Below are 17552 nucleotides of genomic sequence, written 5' to 3'. Positions count from 1 at the left end.
AGAACATGTTCCCCTCTCTGGTTTATTTAACACCATTCCCATGTCTGGAACACAGCAGTGTCCTTAGGATATCATTAAAGGCAGAGTAATGTTGGAAGTTTTCAGTGTGAATAAATCTTCACCCCACAAAGCATGAGAGTGGAAGAGAGAAGAAGTTTGCTTATTTTCTGTCTTGGAAATACTTCAGTAATGCTCATTCTGTGGGGAAATGGGCTGCTGGAATTTATCATTCCCACATTGGTGACAATGTCTGGGTTTTATAGCCTGACTTGCTCACCAATTAATTTCAAAAATGTTGAAATCTTTATCTTGTTAAATCAAAAAATGGGAAATTGAAATTTTAGTTTATCTGAAAAATCATATTTCCAACCATTTTTGTGTCGGGTTTGGAAATTTAATTTTTTTCCTGAAATCTCAGTACTATACAGTGACATTATTCACTTATTGAGTCAGGTTAAGTGACTCAAATAGTCCTGCCATTTTAACCTAGTACTTTCTGTTAAGAACTTCTCAAACTAATTTTCCCTAGTGAGAGTTAATCCTCTGGAACTTAAGGGCCTCATTCTTTTGCATCTCTGTCTGTCACTTCTCTGCTTTTCTGGCCATCTTTAGCTACTGGCATTTCATTTTGTTGTTAACTAGTTTAATTCTTTTTGTTCCAGAATGGGCAATATTAAGTCCTGTCTACTAATCTGAACAATGGATTTCTTCTTTTTGGGGATGGGAAAAAAAAAGAAAAAGAAAAAAAGAAAAGAGGATTTATTTGGAACAGTTTAAATCTGTCTCCCTCTTGCTGCAGAATATAGTGAGTGAATTGTTGCCAGGCAGGAAAGGCTGGTGTTAATTAAAACCTAGGGAGCCCCAGCCTAGTTAGCTGGCAGGGAGACAGAACTTTGGGAATGGTGGTGGCTGCTGCACTCCTGGGTTCTGTGGAGTCAGAGATTTATGAGGGGCTGTATTTCATTGTGAATTCTGCAAAGTGAGTGCAAACATAGGGAACCAAAGGCAATCTGATTTTCCTAACAAACTCTGATGCCTGGCAAGTTCAGAGGTACTTGGGGATGGAGCAGACCTGGCAAGAAGGAGAGTAGCTCCAAGGTATATTCCATTATGGAAGGTCTTTATTTCTGGCTATTTTTTCTTTTTTCTATTTCTTCCTTTGTTTTCCTTACTTATATCAAGGACTTTGAAACTTCACATTGCCAGGTTAAATTATTCAACAGATTTCTTGCTTCAGGTCAGATTGTTTTTGTGCTCTGTGCTTTATAACTCACCCCTGTTAGCTTTTCCTCAAGTGCAGCAGTCACAGTTTTTCCTTCCTCACAACTCGGCGCTGGCTCTCACTGATGCATATTTGCTAAACAGTAATTTTAAGTGTTATTGCAACATTATGGAAAGGATCTATACTCTGCAGCTGCAGATGGTTGGTTTCAAGTACCTGAATGCAAATGGCAAAGCTGAACCAGCACCGTTCGCGCACAATGTTGAATTTTCTTCCTCATTCTTCCCTGAAGAACCCCAATATCCCCAATATCTGGGGATCAGGACATACACAGCCCAACTCCTCATGGCTAAATTAGCTGGGAATGGTCCTCTAAGAAGTCAATATATCATCTGTTTTATTCCAGTGGAAATGCTTGGGGTGGGTGGGGGCACGTGTAATTCAATATATTGCAATAAGCTCTGTCTAACCAAATGAATGTGCAAAAACATATTAGTGAGGTTTTAAGCCACCTTCACTTAAAGTGCTGAAAAGAAGCACAACAAAATAAAGCAGATTGAAGTGTAGAAAGGCTTGTGTTTATATTGCAAGGAACAGACACAAAAAAATTATGTCAGTGACAATTTAGCCAAGAGAGAAAAATTAGCATTCTGTGTTTTTCTAGTATTATTATATATTTTTAAATGTTATTTCCCTTAATCATCTTTTGCAAAGCAGTTAAGAGCAGAGCAAGACATTCAAGTTAATTCTCAGTTCTTCGCATTTTGCTAAACCTTAACTTTCTCCCTTAATTTTTTTTACAAAAAGCTCAGAAAACTTCCCTACACAAAAAAAAAGAAAAAAATCACCACTAATTTCTCCTCATTTCCCAGTAATGATTTACTAACACACTGCTCAAGTACAATCTCAAATTACTTAAACTTCATTGTTTTGCAAAATATTCTGCAGTATTTACAAGTTAGGAATAATACCATCCATAATTAAAGCTTCATTATGCTTGACAAATGAAGGAATGAACTACATTTTGTGGTGCTTTACCCAGTCTTTGGTTGGGGGAACTTTTTTTTTTTTGCTTTATTATGATTTCTCACAGCTTTTCCAATCTTTTGCTTTTCCTCCATCTTCAGTTATTCAACAATTTGTTCTATTCTAGCTCTCACAGTGGGACTCCCAGACCTCATTTTAAATTGATGCAGTTCTATTGCATTACGTGTTGAAGTGCTATGCCAGTTATATTCTCATAGCAAACTTCAGTAGGAGGACGTGGATTCATTTTGCACCATTTTCTAAATTTGTTAGTGGGGAAATGGAGTTCTTTAAAAAGAATGGTGGAGGCAATTGGATCTTTTGGGATGAACATGGAATCCCAGGGTGGACCAGGCTGGAAGGGACCACAGTGGGGCCATCTGGTCCTACCTCCCTGCTCAAGCACAGGCACAGGATTGTGTCCAGACAGTTCTGAAACTGCTCATTGTCCTGCTCTGATTTTGTTAGTAATAAATTCAATTAATATCTGTCTGTTTTACCTGTGATGATATTTGGAGGGTGAGGTCTCCTGGTCCTTAATTTGTGAAACCTTTATTATATTTTCAGTCTCCTGTTTACTTACAGAGGGGAGTGGTAGAGCAGATTTGGTGGGTGCCTGTCATCCAGCCATGCTCAAACAACACACAGGATTCCACGGACTTACAGTTTGCCAGAGAGCCTGTGGAATCTCCATCCTCGGAGGCACAAAAAACCATGCCCTGAGCACCCTGCTTTAGTTGTCTGCTCTGAGAAGGACTGTTTGGCTAAATAACTTCCAAAGGTTCCTGCCCATTTCAATGTTTCTGCGATTCTCTGACTTGTCGGGCTGAAAAAAATATATACATCCTTTTTTAGTGTCTTTTTTTCTGCCCTGGTAATGCTGCCTTGCTGGTAGTGCATTTAGCAGTGTCTATATTATTATGTCTATTATTGCTAAACTAATTCTTTTTACAAGACCCAGTGTCATATGATGTCAACATATGCTCACATTTGCTGTTTTATATGGTAAGTGTTCAGAAATGAAGGAAACAAACTCATGGGTAATTTGCTGTGTTTTCACAGAGAAAATTTCAGAGCTCAATGCAGTTACGGGTTTTTATTTTTTTAAAACTACTTGAAAACATATAAATGAATCTGTTCATCAAACAGCTCTTTCCTTATTGCCCTACCAATAAGGCAATTTCAAATTCAGGGAGTTTTTGATTGTATCCATCAGTTTATGAATAGCATCAGATGGAAGCTGTGCTGAGAGATGGCCTTTTTCTGTGCAGGAGAAAACAGTCTGGGAGGAATGGCCTGCATCACCAATAACTTTTTTAGAAAGAGAAGGGTTTGCCACTGTTGTTTTTATTGTTGTTTTTCCTTAGTGCTCCACAATTCTGAAGAGCAAGCATAAAATCTGATCATTCCACTTGCTCTTCTCACAAAGCTTGAGTCAGCTGCCTGCCTTGGATCCAGCAAAACATGGCTCTGAGGGAATTTTTTACTATGGGAGCATTGTAACTTTCCCTTTTGCATCTACATCACTGAAGATTTCTTGGTTTGTGTTTTTCTTTGCCAAGCTGGACTGTGGAACGTGCCTTTTGTACTTGGATATTCCCCATTCCTGGGTAATGTTAGGATTTCTGTCTTTCCAGAGTGACATGCTGGATGTGAACCAGATCATCAAAGACCTGGCCTCCATGGTGCACGAGCAAGGAGACACAATAGGTAGGTGTCACATGAAAATTATGGGCTCTATTACCCCCTTCCACCATCCCAGCGTGATTTTGTCCCTCATAAGCAGCCCTTTGTTGATGCTGTGATTATTTTCCCTGTGTTTTGAGCATTTTGTACATCCAGAGATGTCTGGATCTGACAAGCTGCCCTGTGCAATAAGGTTCTTATGTTATGGACAGTTTGCTGGTATATTTAGCATAAAATAGAATTCACAGGGAGATGAATCCATTCCCTTTTGACTGCAAAAAAAAAGGAAGTTGGAGAATATATAACATTAACTGGAAAGGGATCCAATTCTTCCTTTCTACCTGGAATTGTAATTAAAAAACAATAGTAGTGGAAATTATTATGATGATTATTGATGAAATTAGAGAAAATTAAGGAGCTTTTTGTTTCCAAATAGAATTTTCATTCCACATAGCAGGGTGCGTCTAATTAAATTTACATGACATCAAGATGTACTCATATAAAGTCTGAAGTTTCTGCCCATTAGTTGATCTCCTATTGTTCTGCAGCTACCAATGACTAGCAAAAAATTGGATGGAGAAAACTGGGAAAGAGATGAGAGTCACTCCTAGTCCTGTCTTTTGGAGCAGCCCATCACTGGGAGCCACCAGTTCTTGTGGACAGAGGGAGAAGACACTTTAGATCAGCTCTCTCTGCCCTTTGTCTTTGTCATTGCTCTTTTCTGAGCATGAAATGTGCTCAGAAATAATAATATGTGGTACTTCTAAAACAACTGCCCACTTTCAAAATTGGGAGCTAATTGTACTAAAGGCTGGTTGAGGGATCTAAACTCGAGAGCAGCAGGATTGGTGGGGATATTTCTCACCTAAAGGCTCAGCTGGAATTCTCCTCGGTGCTCCTGGGAGCAGGAGCAAGTCCTGAGACACCCATATGCAGATTTCAACAGCAGAAACTCTTCTCTGCTGCTTATTAATCACTCTGGATTTCTTTGCCAAGTTCATATCTCTGCAAGTTTCCATTACCATAAGATAGTTCCTCTCACACTGAAAGGAGTGATCTACACCGCTCTGAGAGACACCACTCAGGTTCACAGGTCCAGCAAAAAAAAAAAAAATCAAAATTATATTTAAAATCAGTTTTTTAGAGGTTTTTTTCCTTCTTCTTTTATTTTTTTTCCTCTTGCTGCTGTTTTGAAAGCTTATTTTTTTTGCATGGATAACTTTGGAGCCTGATTCATCTCTAAAAGCACATCAGATGCTAATGCCTTGAGGGACATGACAACATACATCAGCTAGCTTCAAGATCCTCACAACTCCTTTTCTTAAGGCAATATTTATTACTTTAAGACTTTACCCATGCATAGAAGCCATCCCAGTATTAACTTCCCTGGGAGAAGCTGTTAGACTAAGTAGGACATTTTGTCTTTGAGCCAGCATAAGGTTTTTGTGATTTTTTTTGTTGTTCCTCTTGCACTCCATTTTTTTTAAGGACTATCTTTTAATCCTGACAGGCAATCGAGGTATCTTCCCAACCAATTGCTGAAGGGTCCCACTGTTTATCTTGTGACATTCATATTGCACAAAAGTAAGGGAGATAAAGAATCAGGAGGCAAGAGAAACCCCCACAGTGAAAATTCCATGATGACAAGAGACAGCTCTCTTGGCACTTGTTTTACTTTTTTTTTTTAGTCCATTCCTCTGACATGCACAGAATGAAAGCTCTGTTTGTGCTTGTCTAGGAAACTCAGGGAAAATACAAAACCAGGGAATATGAGATGAGCCCCTCAGCAAAATGCTCCCAGAGAAAACCCCTCTGGATCACCTGAGCTGGGGAGAAATGTGGGGAGAGTTTGTGTGGTCTGTGCATAGCACAGGCAGAGCAGCCCTTGCTTCTTACAAAAATCTAAAGGGAGTTTTTCTGGCATGTGGGCCAGTTCCTTAATGAACATTCTGATAACACTCCCTAGGGGAGAAAGCAATTTCTGTCATGCAGGGAAGAAATAGAATGCAGACTTTGGAGAGGATATCTCTGTTGTTTTGTGTCTTCTGCAAACAAACTCTGTTCCCAAGTTCCTGGTCATGGCATCTCTTTGATACAAATATTTAATTATAACTCTCCATATCAGTAAGCCCAAACCTTTGAAACCAAAACAAGACAATGGCCTGGGTTAGGTGGGAATCAGCAGAGTCTTCCCAACAGAATCCTGCAGGAGCTCTTGGGAAAAGCATCCTAATGCAGCTTCATCCCATGGGCAGCTGGTGAGGGGAAAGAGGGCAAGGAGGAGGACACCAACAGGAGAAAACCATAATTGGCTGTAGAATTGGTGTTGGTGACATGGTTTGGGGTTCAATGGGATCCTGTGTGGGGATTTGCAGCTGCTTTGGAGAGATGGGATCCAGCACATAAGGAGAATTTTGGTATGGTGGGAGAGGGAAGGTGTGACCAGCAGACCAGCAGTGGGAGCAGAGGACAGGACTGCTGGAAAAAGGACATGGGGTGGTGTGGCAGGAAGGGTTCTCAAAGCCACCAAAATGAGGTGTGGGCAGGGAAGTGCCTACCAGGCACCACCATCATGGACAAATATCCCAAATCCTCTGCAGGAACTGAGCACTCTGATGTGCTGAATGCACAGAGTGTCAGGAACAAACCTGAGGTGTTAAGAGATCTCTGTGAAGTTGCAGGGCTGCAGTTTTGTTGGGAACATGATGAAGTGCTGCCTTGGAGGGATGAAGGCTCTTTAGAAAGGGCAGGGTAGGAAAATGAGGAGGAAGATCTGCCCTTCACAGAGAGAGCAGCTGGAGTGCATGGGATGCTGCCTGGGGATGGATGAGAATCTGATGGAAAGATGAAGGGTCAGGATTAAAAGGAGGACAGGCAAAGTGGATGACACCCTCTACAAACAGTGAGAAACAGCCTCACCTTTGCAGACTCTGGTCCTCACAGGGATTTCAACCACACCAGGAAGGAAAACACAGCAGGGCATAAATATTCCAGGACATTCTGGCATGCATTGAGGACACCTTTGGGGATCTGATGTACAAATGTCAAGATCTCTGAAGGGCCAGCAGAGTGTCATCTCCAATAAATTTTACTGTCACGGCAGCAGAAGGATTCTAAAGCCAAAGCATCCAAGGATCCAAGGCTTGGCACTGTGAGAAGTAAATTCTGTTGGAGGTGATTGCAACAGCAACAATCACTCCTTTCCATACGTGTAGATGGACACTCAGCTGAGCTGTAGGTTCCCCAAAAGTCTAAAACATTCCCAGTATTTCGCAATGAGCATCTCTCTTTTACATGTGCAAGCTTGTACTTTGATTGGTGGTTCTGGGATATGCATGCAAACTTCACAGAATCAGTTTTGTGTCTGCTGTTAGGGAGAAGAGAATCCTTAAATTCTCAATTCCTCTGAAGAACTGTCAACAACATAGCTGCCAATATTTGTATTGGAACCTGATGAAAGCAAGTGCATATTTGTCCAATTGTAGGCTTCTGTTTGCCTTGTAAGTGAGAAGAAAGTTGACCTGAATAGGAGTTAGTGGCCTTTTTTTTTGCCCATGGCAAAAGAAAATTATCAATGTTTTAGAAAAGCTGTTTTTCCATGCTACCTGTGTATGGAACCTTGAAACTTATGCCAGAATAACACTCAAAACCCACAGCCTTTATCTAAACTGCTCTAATTCAACTTCCACCACTTCTATCACTGTTTACAGCTCAATTGCATTTCACAAAGCCAGAAGGAAAGACCCACAATTGTTCTGAAAATATTTTACACTTTTAAAAACATCACATTTCTGACTCTTTTGAGCAGTTCTGGAACTAAGCTTTGTGTATCTGCAACCTTCCCAACTCCAAAAATGGGAAAAGGTCCCAAGCTTGCACAGTGGCCACTTATTTCAATATTGCAAGAGCAGCAACACAGGAAGTTTACTAGTTCTCTACCTCTTTGTCCAGAATGAATGTACACAAATCTATCTGTGTACAGCAAATCTCACTGTCTGAAAGAACCATGGAATTATAGAAGAATTTGGGTTGGAAGGGACCTGAAAGATTGACTTCCAACCCCCTGCCATGGGCAGAAACTTCTTCCAATGTCCCTGGCTGCTCCAAGCCACATCCAGCCTGGCTTTTGACAATTCGAGGGAAGGGGTTTCTTTGGGAAAACCACAGCTTCTCTGGGAAACCTGTGCCAGGGCCTCCCCAACCTCACAGGGAAGAATTTCTTCCTACTAAACCTACTCTATTTCAGTTTTAATCCATTCCCTCCTGTCCTGACGCTCCAGGCTCTTGCAAATAATCTCTCTCCATCTTTCTTGCAGGTTCCTTTCAGGCATTTGAAGGCCACAATTAGATTACCAAAACCCTTCTCTCTTCCAGTTTGAACAGTTCCAATTGTCTCAGCCTTTCCTTTTAGGAGAGGTGCTCCATCCCTCTGATTAACTTGGTGGCCTCCTCAGAACAGATCAATGTCCTACTGTGTCAAGCTTAAGATTTCCTCAGACTTCGTTTTTAGACCAAAACTTATCCAGACTTAGATGTTGGTGCTACTTGGCTTTCACCTCAGTCTTGAAGTCTGGACTTTTTATATCTAAAAATAACTGGGTGAAAAAAATTCTTAACATGATCTAAAGTCGATTTTCCTTCACTTAACAAACAACTCTGCCTGGTATCTGTCAGGCTGGAGCCCAGAGACCTGGAAAAAGAATTAAAGACATGGCAGCTGTTGCTTTCCTTTGGTCAGCAGGAATTTCTTGATGGGCCAATGTGTTCAGCCCTTGAGTGAAGATGCAATTCACTGAAGTGCCACATTGTCACTAATAGCCTAGTGATGTAACAATAGCAATAAACTCCTTTCAAAGGAAAAGGTATTTACACAAATGCAAATGGGTTGCTTATTGTGGGAGCTTTGGAATGTGGGGAGTGTTTTTCAGTTTGGGATTTGATTTTTTTAAATGCATTGTTGTATTTTTTCCTGTGAAATCAAGTCCAATCAGGTCTTTCTGACCTGGAGGCTGGTTTGACATGTGAACACTGTCAAGAGGGCCCATCAGCACATCCTCCTCCAGTCTGACTGCCTGGATGGCACAGCCAGGAGTCTCCTGTCAGAATGCAAACTGAGCTGGGAAATCATTCAACTGGAGCCTTAACTAAACCCTCCTGAGTTATGTGCCTCAGTTGGGACATCTGCAGAAAATGAACCCATCTTGAGAACAGTCCCCAAATACCTGAATGTAACAGCTTTAATATCTCTGATCAGTTGAATGTGGCCTGCAAAGTCTCTCATTTGCTGAAGATCCCTAAGTGATCTCAGAGGAGGCTGTTATGGGAATGTGTACATTTATGTTCTCATTGGTTCCTGATGGGTTGGGAAATCTTCTCTTGGCTGTGTTGCTTTCAGACACTTGATAAGACCTAGATTAATGTGTCAGTACAGAGCACAGCCCATGAAGGAAGTGGAGTGTTCCTGAATCTATTCCACTTCCTATTTACTTCCCAAGCAACTTCTCACATCTTTGTCCACTTTCAGTATATGCCCTGTCATCAGCTGTGTTTCTGCTAAGTCTAACAAAGCTTTATTGCAAACCACCCCAGCTGTGGAAATTGTATGGTTTTATTATCCTTATGGTGTTATTATCCTTAATTGCCTTGTAGGCAACAATTTGAAGGACATGGTCAGTGGGTCACTGGCACAGGTTGCCCAGAGAAGCTGTGGCTGTCACACCCCTGGAAGTGTTCATGGCCAGGTTGGATGGGGCTCTGATCAGCCTGGTCTAGTGGAAGGTGTCCCATGGCAGAGGGTTACAATGAGATGGTCTCTAAGGTATCTTCTAAGCCAAATCACTCTGTGATTCTGTGGTGTGTTCTGTACCACTCACCTTTCCCTGTTTATCTGGGCTGCAGCAGGGGTGGCCTCCACTGGCAGCTCTCTGGACAGGGCTGGACAGCCTCAGTCTCCTGTGAGGCACTGCTGGGTGACCTCTGCTGTGACAAAGTTGTTGGAGCCACGTGTGAGCTACTGTGATCTCTGACCAACTCATTTTACTCGAGATAACAAGCCACACAAAAATGGAATGAGCTTTTGTGCTTCTCTCCTGCTCCTGCTCTCTCTGACTGTGATTTTTGTGTTATCCCTTGGATGGGGACTCTCACACTCAGCTCTCATGCTGGCAGTGCTGGTAAGACAGCCTGTGCTGGTTTACAAGGAGAAGAGTGATGGGCAACTCTACACTTGCAAATTTCCTAACGCCTAAAGATTTGTCTGCTGTGTTTATTTCTGTGTTTGACCCTCATAATGTGATTGGGCTGCTATAATTACAGTTAATGAGCCAGCTAATTTTGTACAAGAAGCAAGGCTCTTCCTTCCACGAGGTTTATTGCCACCCGTAGGATTCTTCTCACATCCATTTATCCAGAGCAGTTTTTGGGAAGTTGGAACTGCCATGGTCTCAGTTTCTAATAATGCTGCAATTGAGCAGTAAATGTCAGAAAGGCAGAAGCTGCTCAGGTGGGTGGTTTATTTCTGCTGGGAGGTGCAATTCTCTGCCAGACTGTTTGGGAAACGTGGTTTGAGCAGTTTAAGTAAATCAAACGAGCCATGTAAAGCAAAAGAGGTCAAGCAAGTTGTAAATATCAGTGACCTTACTTGGTAGGTAAAATATATGATCTTTTCAAGACAGCAAGAAGAAATAAAATATTTTTATTTCTATGAATCCACAGCCCTACCAACCTTGTTATTCTGGTGACAAACGCAGACTGAAACTTCTTCCATCAGCAACAGGGCTTGATAACTCAGCTGTGTGATGGAAAGTGAGTTTTGTGTTAATTACAGACAAAAACAGAATTCTGAAAAATGCTGCACACAAATTAAATGAAGGGATTTATTCAAACTGTTTTAATTCACAAGCTGGATTTGGAAAAAACTTGGTCTTCTTTTTTTTTTAATTTAAAGAAACATATTTTATTTTTCTTTAACTTGGATGTCGTACAGAATTTTAAAAAATTTATTGAGTGTAAATCACAAGGAAAAGGTTGCCCAGAGAAGTTATGGACTCCCCATCCCTGGAAGAGTTCTAGGCCAGGTTGGACAGAGCTTGGAGAAACCTGAAACAGTGGAAGGTGTCCCTGCCCATGGCAGGGGTTTGCAACAAGATGATTTCAAGGCCCCTTCCAATTCAAACCAGTCCATGATTCTCTGATTCTGTGGAAAGAAAGGGTGTGCTACAGGCAACTCTCTGGAATTTCCCCTTCAAAGCCATTTGAGCTGTTTTGCCCTGTGAATTACTTTCAGAGATTATGTGGGGAATAAAAAAAATCTGACACACCCCTAAATTACTTAAAAAAAAATCTCATGTTAAAATAACTTTTTTTTAATCAGAAAAGAAAGAAAATTGGGAAAACAAATTAATCAGGTCTGTAGTTGTGATATAATATCCTCACATATTTAAGGGTTTAAAGGTAGAACCTTTGATTGATTATCCCAGGCCAACTGAGAGCATTATATGGGAATTAAGGAGCCCTTGGATGGGTGACTGAGAGTGTGCAGTGGTCACTGGGTCCAGGACATGCACCCTCAGGACACTCTTCATATGCTCACCCTTCTTCTGTGGCAAACATCAGGAGTTTGAGGGCACTTCTCCCTGTAAGAAAGAACAGTAAATTGCTTTGCAGATGCCAAAGTGATATTATTTCTGCACTCTGCCATTTAGCACCGAGCAGGTGATAGGAGGTGCCTCATTCTCTGACAGGACGTGTTGTTTTCCAACAAATACACACAGGAAAACATTTGAATTTTAAATCCCTGGGAGATGCATCCTGGCAGGCATGGCAAACCTCTGGCAGGGCAGTACCATTTTTCAGCACATCCATATGCAGCAGACACTTGACATTTCCAAGATGCATTTCAAGGACAGCATAAATCATTCAGGAGAAAAAGTGCTGTGAATTTATGATGGTGTTTGGTCGTTGCCCTGTAGCCACTTTTATTCATTCAGACCAAGGGGTCTGGGCTGTTGGCTGCAGAAAACCAACAGGAAGAGCTGGTTATGACATTTTCGGGTACTTTAAATACTCTTTCCAGGCCTGCCTGGAAAATGGTGCTGAGTGGTTGTTCAGTGCCTCAGTCTTTGCCTCTGAGGACTGTGATGTGTTGTGAGGAAGAAATAGAGCCCTGCTAAAATCAGATGGGAAGGTAAGTTCTATCTGCCTTTTTGGGAAGCAATCACCACAGCTCCTGATGACTCACAGTGCTGAAAATTGTATTTTCTTGCACCAATCTAAGCCAGTGTGACCCATTTAGCCTGAATTTAACATATGAGCACGATTATTTTATAAATCTTCTCGTGTGCAGAATTTGTAACTTGATGTTTACATTGAAGTTTGCAAATTACTAACCCTGAGCCATTTTAAACTTTGCTCTGGAAGAATTGTCATAGTTTTCCTTCCCTTTAACATCTACAGTTCTGTCTTCACTAAGCCTCAGGGCTTTTGTTCGTGGAATGACACTCACTTAAAACTTTCCAAGTACATGGCAATTCAAATGGGCAAAATTCATTTTCATGCTGAAAGCAATTTCCCTCCAAACTTGGCTTTTAATTAGGAAAGAAACCTCTATGCATTACCAAAATACTCCTTTTTTTTCTTTTTTTTTTGCCGCCTTCTTTTTATTGTGCCTCTCAGTATGCTATATTGATTATTTTTAGCCAGAAGTTGTAGCCATAAAGAGGGTTAAGCTTATTAAAGTGCTAAAAATAAAAGCATACTATGAAAACCTGAAAGGACCCATTTTGGTTACTGCCAAGGGGGAGCATTTAAAAATTCTCATTCACAAGCTCACTTTCCTGTCTTTCAAGTGGTTTAGCTGAAATTCTGCCTTGTGAAACCAATCCATTGTTGCTGCTGTAAAAATTCAGGTCATGTGAGTGATTCCTTGAAAGATTAGGGCAAAACCCCCACTCCAGCCACTGTCAATCCAATAATTTCCCATATAAGACTCCTGTTGGTCATTAGAAGGGCTTGATCTCAGGAACACAGATAAATAGCTGAAATTGAAAGATACCTCTTGGGGTCATCATTATTTCCATTTCTGCGTGATAAATGTGTCATAAAATCATAAAATTGAATCTAAAGCCTGGCTAGTTCTGTCATCTCCACTACTGCTATTGCAAAACTGCATTTTAGATGAAAAAATATAAATATTTTCCTAATTGTCTGATATATTTGGTTGCAAACACCATCTGCTTTGGTGCAGCCCTATCCCTGAGTTTATCAAAATGTCGACTGCATCCCCTTGGGATTTTTGTTCTCAAATTGCACAATAAATTTATCACCAGAGTCTGAAGGCAGAAAGCTGTTGTGGCATTCAGTTTCTTTGAGAAATTCTGGACCCAGGGCTGGATTATTTCATCTGTTTGGGAACAAACTCACTGTCCCTTCATGCCAAAGAGAAAGGAAAAGGCAGATCCCTCTAGCAGGTTTTTTTTTCAGCCTACCTTGGGAAGAAGCCTGAAAGTGGCCAGGGTGAGGCTGTGAACCACCACTTGTTCAGCAAAGATTCACAAAGAAATGTCTCTCAGTGACATATTCATCACTGACTTATCAACATCATTGAATTATTGCTTACTTCTTTGTGGTTTGAGCCAAATTCTCTTTCCTCTCCTTGCTTCCCTGTGTCAATCAGCAGAAATACCTGGTTAAATTGCTTTACATATTTATGTCTCATTACTGTAGAGTTTTAGAGCTGGTTTGTGGAGTTTTTTGTTTGTCTTTGTTCTTCCCCTGTGCCTCAGGATCACAAGTTGCTTCAAAAAATAGGATTTAAATGGGAGCTTTACTTATTCCAAGGCTGGTATTCCCCCACTGGCAGAAGGAATGAGCAGAAACAGTTCCACCAAGGCCAAGCTCCCTCTGTGACTTGCCATCAACTCACCCAGGACATGGAGCACGTCCTTCTTACCTGGGAAAGCCTGTGCTGGGAAAAACAGAGATGATGTTCTCAAAAGCTGTGCCTGAGGTGTGGATCCTCCATTCCAGGGAGCACTAAGGGAGTGTGCACAGTGTTTAATTTTATCTAACAAAGGCAAATCTCCTCAGGCCTCCCTGCGGGCAGAGGAAAGCGTTGGGTTCCTCTGGAGGGCCTTTTAAGGCAGCTAAATTAAGCTGCTTCTATGATTTCCTTCTTCCCCAGGAGAAGTGCAGACAGATTACTCTTGTTTTAGAAGGAGATATTTAATACATTTCTCCTCTGTAGCTCCTCTCTGCCTAAATGATTCATTTTCTGAGGCCAATCAGCCTTTAAGAGATGTTGAGCAGTGGAGGGTGTCTGCACTAAGATCCCAAGGAGCTTTATACATGACCAGGTTCTGTGACACTGATTAGGCACTTGGGGTTTTGCTCTTTTTCTCTTTTGTTTATGGGTTTTTTCTTTCCTTTTCTTTGCTTTTCTAAAAATGTATTTTATTTTGAGTTATAAGTGCATAATTACCTTAACAGACTTTAACACAGTTTCATTTAAAAATGGCAAAATGTGAATGCAAGCAAATTTCCACAAATTATCTGCAAACCCTCATTTTCTTTGTCCACCACACAAGTGGCAAGATTAATTCCTGTTCTTTCCTTTAGAACCTTAAAGAATAAATTACTTTAGTCTTTTGTGGTGTGTCTTAATCCAACTCTTTATGCTAATAATTGAAGAATTTCCATTGGTTTTATTAAGGATTAGAGAAATCCCTGGAACTTTGTTCTCCAATTTCCACCTGAGGCTGAGTTCTCCTGATTGAGTTCATACACTCTGTGGTGTATTTTGTGCTCAAAACCACCCATTTGATCAAGAAACAGACCAAGGGCACATCGTCTTCCACTGTGAGCAGAAATTATTGGCTGCACATCTCTTGGGGGTTCAGATTTCCAAGATTGCTGGTGGAAAAACAAAACCTTTTTTGCAGATTTTATACCATAGCTGTCTTGCTTTCTAAGCACAGTCAGGAGTCAAAGTTAACATTTGATTTTGATGGAAGTAGGGACCCAGTTGTGATGGATAGCTGATAATCTTTATTTTCCAGTCTCATTTTGATTCCTTCTGGTTGATCCAGGCTTCCTCCAGTGCCAAACACAGCAAAGTAGGGTGAGATTCTTCTCATTTCATTGTAGATTCCAGCAATTTTTCTCAATCTGAGCCATTTTTTTACAGACCCCCACTGGAAATTTGGTCCAGGAGTTTGGCTTGTGGTTTGTTTGATCTGATCACCTCCTGACTAGGAGAGTGGGAGGAATTGCACACTATGGATTTGCTCTCCATGGTATTGTCTGAGATGATTTGATCAAGAGCAGACACCTGGCATGGTCCATAACCCACATGGACCCGAGTGAATCTTATCCCTGAACTCTAATAACGAGATAATTTCAGGTGCCAAGTCCCTTCTGTAATTTAATCCAGTAAATTTGTAAGTCTTGAGCCACTTTCTGTTGAATTCCCTGTCACTCTTCCCATTGATTTCAGAAGGAATGGGATGAGAGGCACCTCCATCCTGTCAGAGGAGAGCTGTCAGTCATCCTGACTGACTGATGGGTTGGATGTTCATCAAAATGGGTGCTGGTCCTACTTCCCTGCAGTAATACAGGTCACAAACAAGAGGCTGCTCCTCTCTTTATGCCCATGAGCAAATTGCTGAATTGCTGTTGGTGTAAAACCTTTTTTTTTTTTTTTTTTTTAATCCTGTAATTATCTTCTTTTAATTTGCAGATAGCATTGAAGCCAACATTGAGGCCTCCTCTTCCAACGTAGAATCAGCCAATGAGCAGTTGGCAAAAGCAAGTCAGCACCAAGTAAGTGTGACTAAAAAGACCCTATAAATGTTTTCAGTGATAGTATTTACAATAAACAAAACACCTGGCAGCTGTGAAGCACTGGGCACACGGATTTGTGCTACCTGGAAAGATGATAAAGCATATTCTAAGTAGGAACTGAACTATTTTATATATAAAAATATAGATAGGTATATGATTAGATTACCATAGCACAGACAATTTGCTTTAGAGTAGTCATTAAGAAATCTGCATATTAAACAGACATTTCCCAGTAGGAAAGTCAACAATTAGCTACTGTTGTTCTTGGAAAGACACCATAAAAAGCACATCATTTAAGTGCATATGTGCTTCTGTTTGGTGTGTTTGCCTATAATCAGGCAACAGTACTTTAAGAAAGCAACTTGAATTGTCAAACAACATGATGTGGTTGGTGAATGATGGCTGTGGTGGTGGTTTTCAGCACTTTGCAAAAGCAATTTGAAGGATTTTTTTGTGAATGGGGGTTTTTTCCTTCATTGGAGGAAGAATAGAACACACACACAGACACGCACACAAACATTAATCTTTTTGAAAACAGCTTGCCCAGAAAGAACTCTTTGATGGTTATAGTTAGTACTTTCTAGGGAGGTGAAAGGGGGTGGGGGAATGAACAATCAAAAAATTGTTATCAATTGCATTGTGACAAACAGAAGAAAAACCTGCTAGTTTTCTTTTTTTTCCCTCAAACATAAATTGGTGATTTTAATGTGTCTGGATTTTGGACAAAATGTAGCTGAGGTCCCTGAAAGCACATGGTGCCTGTTAGTTGTCCTTGGACACAGTGAACTCGGAAGCTCTGGCATAAACCTCCAGACCAGAGGAGAAAGACTCACAGGAATTCTACTCTGATGCAATGGAGTGACATGAATTTAAAATTATCTACAGCTCATTTCCTAGTGAAACACATTGTCCCAATTTTGGGTAATAAGAGTGAGTTTTGTAGAACTTTGATATTGCAGAAAATAAGCGCTGTATTCAGCTATATGTTGATTTTTAATGTATATATATTTAAGGTAATGTGTGCCATCCTGCATGTAATCCTGCATTCACTTTGAAAATAACTTGTTACATGAACTCTAAAATGAAACTGGAATGGATTTAATACTTGACCTGACTGTAGAGCTGATTGCAAAGCTGCAAATGAGTTAATGATGACTTTGGCTAAGAAGGTCAAAGAGGAGTCAGGCAGAAAATGAATGCAGCACAGTCTAAAGGCTCTGCTTTCTTCAGCCAGCAGGAGCTGCTGAAATAGCCTGCCCAGACAGGAAGCCCTTTTTCCTTCAGATATGTTCATCAGGATAAAGATAAAGCCAGTCTTAGCGAGGCAACCCCTGCCAAGGGCATAAATATGAACTGATTGGTGTACATGAGCAAACAGAGTCTCTCTTGCACTTGAAACAAGACCATAATGACAAATATCACTTACAAAACTTTGGCTGCTAAAGGAAATGTGCAATCCAGATCTCCTGTGGAGCACAGGGAACTGTTCTGTGCCCTACTGGATGTGGATCACCAGAAAAATATGTGTAAACCTGTGGAGTCTTTGCTTCTTTATTGCCAGGTCTGGGATTTAATGCATGAGACAGTATTTCTTGATCAGACTCAGATGTTTATTAGTTCTTTTTTATGTTACAGTCTCACAAACCCTGAGTTCTACAGCACTTTAACAAACTGAAAATGGAGACCTATCCCTCTTTCTACAAGGCCTTTTAAGGATAAACTGTCAAATTAGGAAATGGCACCTAAATTATTTTTACTTTTAACCCAATAACCAACCACC

General features: G+C 40.8%; 1 protein-coding gene across 11 annotated transcripts in view; it reads left to right on the top strand.

Annotated features, from left to right (window-relative positions):
* TSNARE1 (t-SNARE domain containing 1) overlaps window positions 1-17552 on the top strand; it is a 448830-nt gene that overhangs the window by 267161 nt on the left and 164117 nt on the right. For all 11 annotated transcript variants that reach the window (XM_064398977.1, XM_064398966.1, XM_064398995.1 and 8 more), the window contains 2 exons: window positions 3886-3958; window positions 15669-15751. In XM_064398977.1, coding sequence (XP_064255047.1) covers window positions 3886-3958; window positions 15669-15751 — 156 coding nt within the window. The remainder of the gene's footprint in view (window positions 1-3885; window positions 3959-15668; window positions 15752-17552) is intronic.

This window comes from Passer domesticus, chromosome 1, assembly GCF_036417665.1.
Source record: "Passer domesticus isolate bPasDom1 chromosome 1, bPasDom1.hap1, whole genome shotgun sequence".
Taxonomy (NCBI): Eukaryota; Metazoa; Chordata; class Aves; order Passeriformes; family Passeridae; genus Passer; species Passer domesticus.
This window is presented reverse-complemented; position numbering and strand designations above follow the sequence as displayed.